Source organism: Cololabis saira, chromosome 16 (genome assembly GCF_033807715.1).
Source record: "Cololabis saira isolate AMF1-May2022 chromosome 16, fColSai1.1, whole genome shotgun sequence".
Classification (NCBI taxonomy): Eukaryota; Metazoa; Chordata; class Actinopteri; order Beloniformes; family Belonidae; genus Cololabis; species Cololabis saira.
The window spans coordinates 18,262,168-18,274,960 of NC_084602.1; the positions used below are offsets into that span (position 1 = coordinate 18,262,168).

Consider the following 12,793-nt stretch of genomic DNA (forward strand, 5'->3'; position numbering starts at 1 on the left):
CAATCCTAGAACTCGGTGGTGGACACCGGAAGTAAAAGATGCCGTCAAACTGAAGAAGGAGTCCTACCGGGCTATGTTAGCCTGTGGGACTCCTGATGCAGTAGATGGGTACCGGCTCGGGCGGTCCTGGAGGCAAAAACTCTGGAGGACCGTTCGGCGCCTCAGAAGGTGGAAGCAGTACTCTGCCGGCACCGGTGGTGCGGGTGGGGAGCTGTTGACCTTGACTGGGGATATCGGCGGACGGTGGAAGGAATACTTCAAGGATCTCCTCAACCCGACTGACATGCCTTCCACTGAGGAAGCAGAGAGTGTGGACTCAGGGACGTGCTCATCCATCACCCAAGCTGAGGTCACTGAGGTGGTTCATAAGCTCCTCTGTGGCACTGGGGGTGGATGAGATTCGCCCTGAGTACCTCAAGTCTCTGGATGTCGTAGGGCTGTCTTGGTTGACACGCCTCTGCAACATCGCATGGAGGAAGGGGACAGTACCGCTGAAGTGGCAAACCGGGGTGGTGGTCCCTCTGTTTAAAAAGGAGGACCGGAGAGTGTGCTCCAACTATAGGGCAATCACATACAGAAGTATGAAGGACAGTGATGGAAACAACCTATGGAATGGTTGAATGTACAAACATACGAAAGTGGAGCATTAATGGACCTTAAATCCTCAATTTCCTGTGTGCTCCGGTGAGCAGCCTGTTAGTCCTCTCACTGCTCCCCACTCACTGTTAATGGTCACCTTCCTAAATCAATCAACATGTTACCGCCAGTCATGGTGCCATGATTACAGAAACAACTAGATGATAGTGTAGTTGGGGGATGGATTCATGGGAAGAGGCTGATCTGGTATTTGTGTTTAGAGGACCAATAGCAGATGGAACTAATGATTAATGAAAACACAGAAAACTGCTCTTTCAAAACTTGTACTGACTGCTTCATCAGTCATGCACTTCTTAAGAAGACAATGAGACAGCCTGAAACTGGGCAAATGACAGTAAAAATGATTTTAACATTTTGAAAGTTTGGAAAAGCAGAATATGCATTGATATAGACTGAAAAAAACTTTGGTCAGCCGAGTACACATATGTTTGTTCAGCAGACGTGGACGTCAGGCTGAGATCCACTGAGAAACATCTGGAACAACTGGAGGGTTTCACTGCAGGTACTGCCATAAACTCCAGTTTAGTTTCATTTATCATTGACAAAAACTTCAATTAAATGTGAATGATTTCCTGTTCAGCTCTGGAAGTCAAATTTGGAGTCAATGAGGAACAGCTGGAAGACCTGAAGATACAAAACTCAGGTAACACCCAACACTTCTGTTCATGAGTTTTTATACAACATATTAAACTCATGCAAAGTCAAAATACATTTTTAACTCAGAGAAGAAACCCGCTGTAATGCTGCCTTCATGGTCTCACATGAAGGAATGGATTGGGGCTCTGGGTTTGGTTCTGTTTTTTTCTGGGTCAATTGCTCTGAAACTTCCCATTTCCCATTTTCTTTATAGCCTACTGTAAGTTCTGGGTCTCTGCTTTTTGAGGCTTCAGATGAAAAGTTTTGTTGAGATATTGGATTTTTTACATTAGTTACATGTTATGCCACAATGTTGAACAATTTCCATTTTTGTCTTTTTGTCTTAGGACAACTTTGAGTAAATGTTTTGATCCTCTTTAAATGTTGACTACTGTATTTTAGTTTTTAATGGTTCTAACTTTCTGCTTAGTTGTAATTGTTATATATCATCTGTTTTACTTCAGAAGTATTGTCCATTTGTGTGTCCTTTCCTCTTTAGAATCTTAATCATTCTCACCTGGTTCTCCTTGGCCGTCATGGTTGTATCTATACATTGCTCTGTCTTTTTTATGTTTCTCTGCCCATCCTTCTGCCTGTGCTTGAGTCTGGTGTTTCTTCTCGTGGGGCCTCTTGGTTTTAGTTTCTGGTTTTTGGTCAACCTACATTGCTCAGCATTTATAGTTAATAAATGAAGGACTTAATTGTTGTTTCCTGCTGCTTCTGCTGCACTTCGGTCCAATCCCCTGAACCTTGACAAGTTTACAAGATTTTAGGCTGCAGAAAAACACAATTTGTCACACCATGCATCAGGTGATCAGGAAAACATAAATTTCCTCTGAGAATGCATACCTCTCCCTAATGTAAATCCAAAAATATTCACATCTAAAGTCAAACTGGGTCACTTCTCAAATAAAATCTTCCATAACCTTTTCAGCAACACTGTGAATAAGATACATTGCAAACATAGGAGCTCATTGATGGAGGCACTTGCATTTTTTACCTGAAACAGTGGAGGATTCCATGATGTTCCCTCAGGAACTCATTTAGAAACAAAGAAGCTGATGGTTCTTGATGGTCACTCTCGGTAGATATTTTCAAAAGACAACTTAAAACCTATCTCTTTACTCAAGCATTTAAACATAAGATAACCGCGCCTTAGCTGCCACTTTCCTTTTATCTACCATATATATCATTGATTTTTACTGTCTGCATTACTTTTACACTTTTAAATGTTTTTATATGATCATTTTTATCTTGTACTCTTATTTGTTGATATTTTTATCTTTTTATTTTTCATATGCCTACGACTCGTGCAGCATTTTTACCTTTTTATATTCATATATTCAATTTTTATATTCCTTTTTATATTATCCTATCTTAGTAGTTGTTCTGTGGAGGAATTTGGAACTTAATTTTGTGAGGGTTATGTTTTATATTGCTGCACTTAAATATTTGTGTTTTTTGTTTTATTTGCTGTTTCTTATTTGTACTGTTACTGTAAAGCACCTTGAGCTGCGACTTTCGTCTGAAAGGTGCTATATAAATAAAGTTTATTAGGGCCCGAGCACCTTCAGTGCGAAGGCCCTATTGTATCTGTAGGAATTATTTGTATTTTTTTTATTATTAGGGCCCGAGCACTTGCAGTGCGAAGGCCCTATTGTATTTGCAGGAATTTTTATTAGGGCCCGAGCACTTGCAGTGCGAAGGCCCTATTGTATTTGCAGGAATTTTTATTATTATTATTATTATTATTATTATTTTCCTGACAAAGTGAAGGCCTTTTTGCCCCCCTTAACATGCCCAAAAAGTCACCAAATTTTGCACCCAAGTCAGGCCTGGCGAAAAATTTGATATTTAATGGTTTGCATTAATGGGCGTGGCAAAATGGCTCAACAGCGCCCCCTTGAAAACTTTGTGCCTCAAGCCCCACGATACGGTTTGACGTACATGCACGAAAATCGGTACACACCTGTATCATGGGACAACTTAAAGAAAAGTCTCTTGCCGTCATGCCCGAAACCGAACAGGAAGTCGGCCATTTTGAATTAATCGTGTCACTTTGGCGCAATTTATGCCATTCCTTCGGCAGTTAATTCAGCCCGAACCGTAACGTGCACCCAGGTGTATTATACATCAAAATGTGCGTCTCCCTCCTGCGACCACACGCATTACTTTTCTCTTTCAAAAGCGTTACCGTGGCGACGCTAGACGCCAAAAAGCGCGCCCACCCTTCATCTGGTTGGTTCAGACAGAAAAAACTTTGCGCCTCAAGCCCCATAATACGGTTTGACGTACATGAACGAAAATTGGTACACTCCTGTATCATGTCGCAACTAAAAGAAAAGTCTCTTGGCGCCATGGCCGAAACCGAACAGGAAGTCGGCCATTTTGAACATTCTGAATTAATTGCGTAATTTTGGAGCAATATATGCCATTCTTCGAGAGTTAATTCAGCCCGAACCGTATCGTGAACCCAGATGTGTTATACATCAAAATGTGCGTCTCCATCCTGCGACTACACGCATTACTTTTCTCTTTCGAAAGTGTTACCGTGGCGACGCTAGACGCCAACAAGCGCACCCCCCCTTCATCTGATTGGTCCATATTTGATAGTTCCCCAAAAGGCACCAAATTTGGCATGCAAGCCAGGCCTGGTGATAAATTTGATATTTCATGGTTTGCATTAATGGGCGTGGCAAAATGGCTCAACAGCGCCCCCCGGAAAACTTTGTGCCTCAAGCCCCACAATACGGTTTGACGTACATGCACGAAAATCGCTACACACCTGTATCATGGCACAACTTAAAGAAAAGTCTCTTGGAGCCATGGCCAAAACCGAACAGGATGTCGGCCATTTTGAATAAATTGTGTCATTTTGGCGAAATTTATGCCATTCCTTCGAGAGTTAATTCAGCCCGAACCGTATCGTGCACCCAGGTGTGTTATACATCAAAATGTGCGTCTACATCCTGCGACACCACGCATTACTTTTCTCTTTCAAAAGTGTTACCGTGGCGACGCTAGACGCCAAAAGGCGCGCCCCCCCCTTCATGTGATTGGTCCATATTTGATAGTTCTCCAAAAGTCACCAAATTTTGCATGCAAGCCAGGCCTGGTGATAAATTTTATATTTCATGGTTTGCATTAATGGGCGTGGCCTAACGGCTCAACAGCGCCACCTTGAATACTTTTCTCTGCCATAACTTTTGAATGGTTTGACATAGAGAGTCGTGGGTGGTGTCATCAGATTCTGTATGGAGTCCTTGACCTTCATTGGCCTGAATTAGCCCCGCCCCTTCTTCTGATTGGTTGTCTCTTTTTTCTGCTATAAACTTTGAATGGTTTGACATAGGAAGTCGTAGGTGGTGTCAAGGGACTCTGCAATGAGTCCTTGAGCTTCTTTGGCCTGAATTAGCCCCGCCCCTTCTTCTGATTGGTTGTCCCTTTTTTATAATAAAATCGCCACGAGCCGCCAGTCGCTCTCGCGCTGACTCCCGCTTCCTGATTCAAACGTCTGCCGGCCCCGCCCCCCGACCAATCGGTGGCGAGTAGGGTGATGACGGCCCCGCCTCCCGACCAATCAGTGGCGCGGAGGGTGATGACGGCCCCGCCCCCCGACCAATCGGTGGCGAGTAGGGTGATGACGGCCCCGCCCCCCGACCAATCAGTGGCGAGTAGGGTGATGACGGCCCCGCCCCCCGACCAATCAGCTCCCTGTAATGTGGTGACGTCAGAAATATTCCCAGCTCAGCCCGGTTACAACCTTGGCAGAATGGTTACAGAAAAAGTAATAATTAAAATAGTAGGGTTTTACTAATATTTATAACTTACAAATATTTAAAAAAATTAGAAAAAACAGCCCCAGACTTACATACTAAATATCGATATGTTGGTCTCTCCTAAGTCAGTAGGTCAATTAGAAATGAGAAGCTGAGTCTTAGCTCAGCCAGAGCGTTCCCGTCTTTGGATTCAGAGATCAGAGTTCCATTCCCGCAGTATCCAGACTTTTTTGTCAGCAATTTTTTTTTTCTACATCAATATGTGCGTCCCTGTCCTGCAACGACGCCAGTGGCGTCCCTAGGCTAAAACATTCGGGGCTAAAGCCCCGGATGTTTTTTAATTAGCCCCGAATATGAATTAAAAAAAAAAAAAAAAAAAAAAAAAAAAAAATTTTTTTTTTTTTTTTTTTTGTGTTTAGGTTAATCTACGGTCCTCTTATGTTGATGCTTAGATAAAACAATGGACAGATTTGAGTAACAATTCAATTACAATTCAATTACAATTAACAATTATTATTATTTATTTATTTATTTTTCAAGCCACTTCTTTGGCTTTGGCGCACAAGTGGTTAACACCTCCAGGTCCCACGACGCATGTCGTGAGTCAAAACAGCAGGCAGCAGGCAGAAAGCTGTTCAGATGACTTGTATTTGGTAAAAAAAAAATAAAAAATGGCAAAATAAATGAAAAACTGTGAACAACCGCATTCCGTAGGCTATTCGGTACTCAGTATTCAGCCAAGTCTTTAAATTTTATTCGGCTTCAGGTTCGGCCTCCAATTTTCATTTCGGTGCATCCCTAGTTTTTTCGGTGGGAAAGGGGGATTCTGGCCATTGTAGAAGTTTAAGATATAATTATCTTCATTTCAAGATTTATTCATGCATGAAGAATTACCCATGATGATGAATGCGTGTTATTATGTTATCAAAATGCATCATTCTTTGCAAAAATTCAGATTTTTTGTGTGTATTCTTGCATTGATAAAAGATGTGATTATGGAGCTTTGAGACCACCAGAATGCACCATTTTGAGTCTATTTTTCAAAATTTTTCCGGGGGGGCATGCCCCCGGACCCCCCTAGAGGGTTCGGGCGCGTTGCACCCTCTCTCGTCCACGTCGAGAATTTTCCTATGTTTTTTAAGACAAGCCATTCTGATGCCTGATACTGTCAGTCTTATTTAATTTATCATGTGTTTGTGGGGAACTGTGTTAATACACATCTTAACGAGCACCCCTGTATCTGTTCTATTTATAGACGCACAACACAGAGCAGAGCAGTGAGATTTGAGATCGGTATAGTTTGTATGTATAGTATGAAAAGAAAAAAGATATAGCACTAACACTTTTCCTGAAAAAGCTGCACACATTTTGATATATATAAGTAAATGAGAAAGGCAAGTGTGGAGTGAAGGTAAAAAGTTACAAACAAGAAATGAACAAAGACAGTAGGTGTAGAGTCAGAATTAATGCAGAGACCTAATTGTACGTGATAAATCAATGTCTCTATGTCCAAAATTTTCGGGCGCGCGCTCTAAGCGCGCACATCATAAAACTTTTCAGGGCTAAGCCCCAGATGTGTCACAATCCTAGAGACGCCCCTGAACGACGCACATTACTTTTCTCATTTAAAAGCGTTACCGCGGCAACGCTAGACACCAAAAAGTGCGCCCACCCTTCATCTGATTGGTTCAGAGGGAAAAAACTTTGAGCCTCAAGCCCCAGAATACGGTTTGACGTACATGAACGAAAATCGGTACACACCTGTATCATGTCGCAACTTAAAGAAAAGTCTCTTGGCGCCATGGCCGAAATTGAACAGGAAGTCGGCCATTTTGAATTAATTGTGTAATTTTGGCGCAATTAATGCCATTCCTTCGGCAATTAATACGGCCCGAACCGTAACGTGCATCCAGGTGACTTATACCTCAAAATGTGCGTCTCCATCTTGCGACTACGCGCATTACTTTTCTCTTTCAAAAGTGTTACCGTGGCGATGCTAGACGCCAAAAAGCGTGCCCCCTTAATCTGATTGGTCCATATTTGATAGTTCTCCAAAAGTCACCAAATTTTGCATGCAAGCCAGGCCTGGTGATAAATTTGATATTTCATGGTTTGCATTAATGGGCGTGGCAAAATGGCTCAACAGCGCCCCCCGGAAAACTTTTCTCTGCCATAACTTTTGAATGGTTTGACATAAAGAGTCATGGGTGGTGTCATGGGACTCGGTATTGAGTCCTTGACCATAATTGGTGAAAATTAGCCCCGCCCCTTCTTTTGATTGGTTGTCCCTATTTCCTGCTATAACTTTTGAATGGTTTGACTTGGAGAGTCGTGGGTGGTGTCATCAGACTCTGTATGGAGTCCTTGACCTTCATTGGCCTGTATTAGCCCCGCCCCTTCTTGTGATTGGTTGTCCCTTTTTTCTGCTATAACTTTTGAATGGTTTGACATAGGAAGTCGTGGGTGGTGTCATTTCTGATATACTTATGGGGGGCGGCGGCCGTGAGTGCGAGGGCCCGTTCATCGCTGCTTGCAGCTTTAATTATTATTATTAGGGCCCGAGCACTTGCAGTGCGAAGGCCCTATTGTATTTGCAGGAATTTTTATTATTATTATTATTATTATTATTATTTTCCTGACAAAGTGAAGGCCTTTTTGCCCCCCTTAACATGCCCAAAAAGTCACCAAATTTTGCACCCAAGTCAGGCCTGGCGAAAAATTTGATATTTAATGGTTTGCATTAATGGGCGTGGCAAAATGGCTCAACAGCGCCCCCTTGAAAACTTTGTGCCTCAAGCCCCACGATACGGTTTGACGTACATGCACGAAAATCGGTACACACCTGTATCATGGGACAACTTAAAGAAAAGTCTCTTGCCGTCATGCCCGAAACCGAACAGGAAGTCGGCCATTTTGAATTAATCGTGTCACTTTGGCGCAATTTATGCCATTCCTTCGGCAGTTAATTCAGCCCGAACCGTAACGTGCACCCAGGTGTATTATACATCAAAATGTGCGTCTCCCTCCTGCGACCACACGCATTACTTTTCTCTTTCAAAAGCGTTACCGTGGCGACGCTAGACGCCAAAAAGCGCGCCCACCCTTCATCTGGTTGGTTCAGACAGAAAAAACTTTGCGCCTCAAGCCCCATAATACGGTTTGACGTACATGAACGAAAATTGGTACACTCCTGTATCATGTCGCAACTAAAAGAAAAGTCTCTTGGCGCCATGGCCGAAACCGAACAGGAAGTCGGCCATTTTGAACATTCTGAATTAATTGCGTAATTTTGGAGCAATATATGCCATTCTTCGAGAGTTAATTCAGCCCGAACCGTATCGTGAACCCAGATGTGTTATACATCAAAATGTGCGTCTCCATCCTGCGACTACACGCATTACTTTTCTCTTTCGAAAGTGTTACCGTGGCGACGCTAGACGCCAACAAGCGCACCCCCCCTTCATCTGATTGGTCCATATTTGATAGTTCCCCAAAAGGCACCAAATTTGGCATGCAAGCCAGGCCTGGTGATAAATTTGATATTTCATGGTTTGCATTAATGGGCGTGGCAAAATGGCTCAACAGCGCCCCCCGGAAAACTTTGTGCCTCAAGCCCCACAATACGGTTTGACGTACATGCACGAAAATCGCTACACACCTGTATCATGGCACAACTTAAAGAAAAGTCTCTTGGAGCCATGGCCAAAACCGAACAGGATGTCGGCCATTTTGAATAAATTGTGTCATTTTGGCGAAATTTATGCCATTCCTTCGAGAGTTAATTCAGCCCGAACCGTATCGTGCACCCAGGTGTGTTATACATCAAAATGTGCGTCTACATCCTGCGACACCACGCATTACTTTTCTCTTTCAAAAGTGTTACCGTGGCGACGCTAGACGCCAAAAGGCGCGCCCCCCCCTTCATGTGATTGGTCCATATTTGATAGTTCTCCAAAAGTCACCAAATTTTGCATGCAAGCCAGGCCTGGTGATAAATTTTATATTTCATGGTTTGCATTAATGGGCGTGGCCTAACGGCTCAACAGCGCCACCTTGAATACTTTTCTCTGCCATAACTTTTGAATGGTTTGACATAGAGAGTCGTGGGTGGTGTCATCAGATTCTGTATGGAGTCCTTGACCTTCATTGGCCTGAATTAGCCCCGCCCCTTCTTCTGATTGGTTGTCTCTTTTTTCTGCTATAAACTTTGAATGGTTTGACATAGGAAGTCGTAGGTGGTGTCAAGGGACTCTGCATTGAGTCCTTGAGCTTCTTTGGCCTGAATTAGCCCCGCCCCTTCTTCTGATTGGTTGTCCCTTTTTTATAATAAAATCGCCACGAGCCGCCAGTCGCTCTCGCGCTGACTCCCGCTTCCTGATTCAAACGTCTGCCGGCCCCGCCCCCCGACCAATCGGTGGCGAGTAGGGTGATGACGGCCCCGCCTCCCGACCAATCAGTGGCGCGGAGGGTGATGACGGCCCCGCCCCCCGACCAATCGGTGGCGAGTAGGGTGATGACGGCCCCGCCCCCCGACCAATCAGTGGCGAGTAGGGTGATGACGGCCCCGCCCCCCGACCAATCAGCTCCCTGTAATGTGGTGACGTCAGAAATATTCCCAGCTCAGCCCGGTTACAACCTTGGCAGAATGGTTACAGAAAAAGTAATAATTAAAATAGTAGGGTTTTACTAATATTTATAACTTACAAATATTTAAAAAAATTAGAAAAAACAGCCCCAGACTTACATACTAAATATCGATATGTTGGTCTCTCCTAAGTCAGTAGGTCAATTAGAAATGAGAAGCTGAGTCTTAGCTCAGCCAGAGCGTTCCCGTCTTTGGATTCAGAGATCAGAGTTCCATTCCCGCAGTATCCAGACTTTTTTGTCAGCAATTTTTTTTTTCTACATCAATATGTGCGTCCCTGTCCTGCAACGACGCCAGTGGCGTCCCTAGGCTAAAACATTCGGGGCTAAAGCCCCGGATGTTTTTTAATTAGCCCCGAATATGAATTAAAAAAAAAAAAAAAAAAAAAAAAAAAAAAATTTTTTTTTTTTTTTTTTTTGTGTTTAGGTTAATCTACGGTCCTCTTATGTTGATGCTTAGATAAAACAATGGACAGATTTGAGTAACAATTCAATTACAATTCAATTACAATTAACAATTATTATTATTTATTTATTTATTTTTCAAGCCACTTCTTTGGCTTTGGCGCACAAGTGGTTAACACCTCCAGGTCCCACGACGCATGTCGTGAGTCAAAACAGCAGGCAGCAGGCAGAAAGCTGTTCAGATGACTTGTATTTGGTAAAAAAAAAATAAAAAATGGCAAAATAAATGAAAAACTGTGAACAACCGCATTCCGTAGGCTATTCGGTACTCAGTATTCAGCCAAGTCTTTAAATTTTATTCGGCTTCAGGTTCGGCCTCCAATTTTCATTTCGGTGCATCCCTAGTTTTTTCGGTGGGAAAGGGGGATTCTGGCCATTGTAGAAGTTTAAGATATAATTATCTTCATTTCAAGATTTATTCATGCATGAAGAATTACCCATGATGATGAATGCGTGTTATTATGTTATCAAAATGCATCATTCTTTGCAAAAATTCAGATTTTTTGTGTGTATTCTTGCATTGATAAAAGATGTGATTATGGAGCTTTGAGACCACCAGAATGCACCATTTTGAGTCTATTTTTCAAAATTTTTCCGGGGGGGCATGCCCCCGGACCCCCCTAGAGGGTTCGGGCGCGTTGCACCCTCTCTCGTCCACGTCGAGAATTTTCCTATGTTTTTTAAGACAAGCCATTCTGATGCCTGATACTGTCAGTCTTATTTAATTTATCATGTGTTTGTGGGGAACTGTGTTAATACACATCTTAACGAGCACCCCTGTATCTGTTCTATTTATAGACGCACAACACAGAGCAGAGCAGTGAGATTTGAGATCGGTATAGTTTGTATGTATAGTATGAAAAGAAAAAAGATATAGCACTAACACTTTTCCTGAAAAAGCTGCACACATTTTGATATATATAAGTAAATGAGAAAGGCAAGTGTGGAGTGAAGGTAAAAAGTTACAAACAAGAAATGAACAAAGACAGTAGGTGTAGAGTCAGAATTAATGCAGAGACCTAATTGTACGTGATAAATCAATGTCTCTATGTCCAAAATTTTCGGGCGCGCGCTCTAAGCGCGCACATCATAAAACTTTTCAGGGCTAAGCCCCAGATGTGTCACAATCCTAGAGACGCCCCTGAACGACGCACATTACTTTTCTCATTTAAAAGCGTTACCGCGGCAACGCTAGACACCAAAAAGTGCGCCCACCCTTCATCTGATTGGTTCAGAGGGAAAAAACTTTGAGCCTCAAGCCCCAGAATACGGTTTGACGTACATGAACGAAAATCGGTACACACCTGTATCATGTCGCAACTTAAAGAAAAGTCTCTTGGCGCCATGGCCGAAATTGAACAGGAAGTCGGCCATTTTGAATTAATTGTGTAATTTTGGCGCAATTAATGCCATTCCTTCGGCAATTAATACGGCCCGAACCGTAACGTGCATCCAGGTGACTTATACCTCAAAATGTGCGTCTCCATCTTGCGACTACGCGCATTACTTTTCTCTTTCAAAAGTGTTACCGTGGCGATGCTAGACGCCAAAAAGCGTGCCCCCTTAATCTGATTGGTCCATATTTGATAGTTCTCCAAAAGTCACCAAATTTTGCATGCAAGCCAGGCCTGGTGATAAATTTGATATTTCATGGTTTGCATTAATGGGCGTGGCAAAATGGCTCAACAGCGCCCCCCGGAAAACTTTTCTCTGCCATAACTTTTGAATGGTTTGACATAAAGAGTCATGGGTGGTGTCATGGGACTCGGTATTGAGTCCTTGACCATAATTGGTGAAAATTAGCCCCGCCCCTTCTTTTGATTGGTTGTCCCTATTTCCTGCTATAACTTTTGAATGGTTTGACTTGGAGAGTCGTGGGTGGTGTCATCAGACTCTGTATGGAGTCCTTGACCTTCATTGGCCTGTATTAGCCCCGCCCCTTCTTGTGATTGGTTGTCCCTTTTTTCTGCTATAACTTTTGAATGGTTTGACATAGGAAGTCGTGGGTGGTGTCATTTCTGATATACTTATGGGGGGCGGCGGCCGTGAGTGCGAGGGCCCGTTCATCGCTGCTTGCAGCTTTAATTATTATTATTTTTTTTCTTCTGACAAAGTGATGGCCTTTTTGCCCCCCTTAACATGCCCAAAAAGTCACCAAATTTTGCACCCAAGTCAGGCCTGGCGAAAAATTTGATATTTAATGGTTTGCATTAATGGGCGTGGTAAAATGGCTCAACAGCGCCCCCTTGAAAACTTTGTGCCTCAAGCCCCACGATACGGTTTGACGTACATGCACAAAAATTGGTACACACCTGTATCATGGGACAACTTAAAGAAAAGTCTCTTGGTGTCATGCCCGAAACTGAACAGGAAGTCGGCCATTTTGAATTAGTCGTGTCATTTTGGCGAAATTTATGCCACTCCTTCGAAAGTTAATTCAGCCCGAACCGTAACGTGCCCCCAAGTGTGTTATACATCAAAATGTGCGTCTCCATCCTGCGACAACACGCATTACTTTTCTCTTTCAAAAGCGTTACCGTGGCGGCGCTAGACGCCAAAAAGCGCGCCCACCCTTCATCTGATTGGTTCGACAGAAAAAACTTTGTGCCTCA

The 12,793-nt window shown here is 43.1% G+C and overlaps 1 protein-coding gene across 1 annotated transcript in view; it reads left to right on the forward strand.

The window, feature by feature from the left end:
• The first annotated feature begins 1,221 nt into the window (after positions 1-1,221).
• The window catches only part of LOC133462136 (nuclear mitotic apparatus protein 1-like), a 32,425-nt gene continuing 20,853 nt past the window's right edge, over positions 1,222-12,793 (forward strand). The window contains exon 1 of the mRNA XM_061743280.1: positions 1,222-1,300. Within this exon, the coding sequence (XP_061599264.1) occupies positions 1,222-1,300 (79 nt within the window). The remainder of the gene's footprint in view (positions 1,301-12,793) is intronic.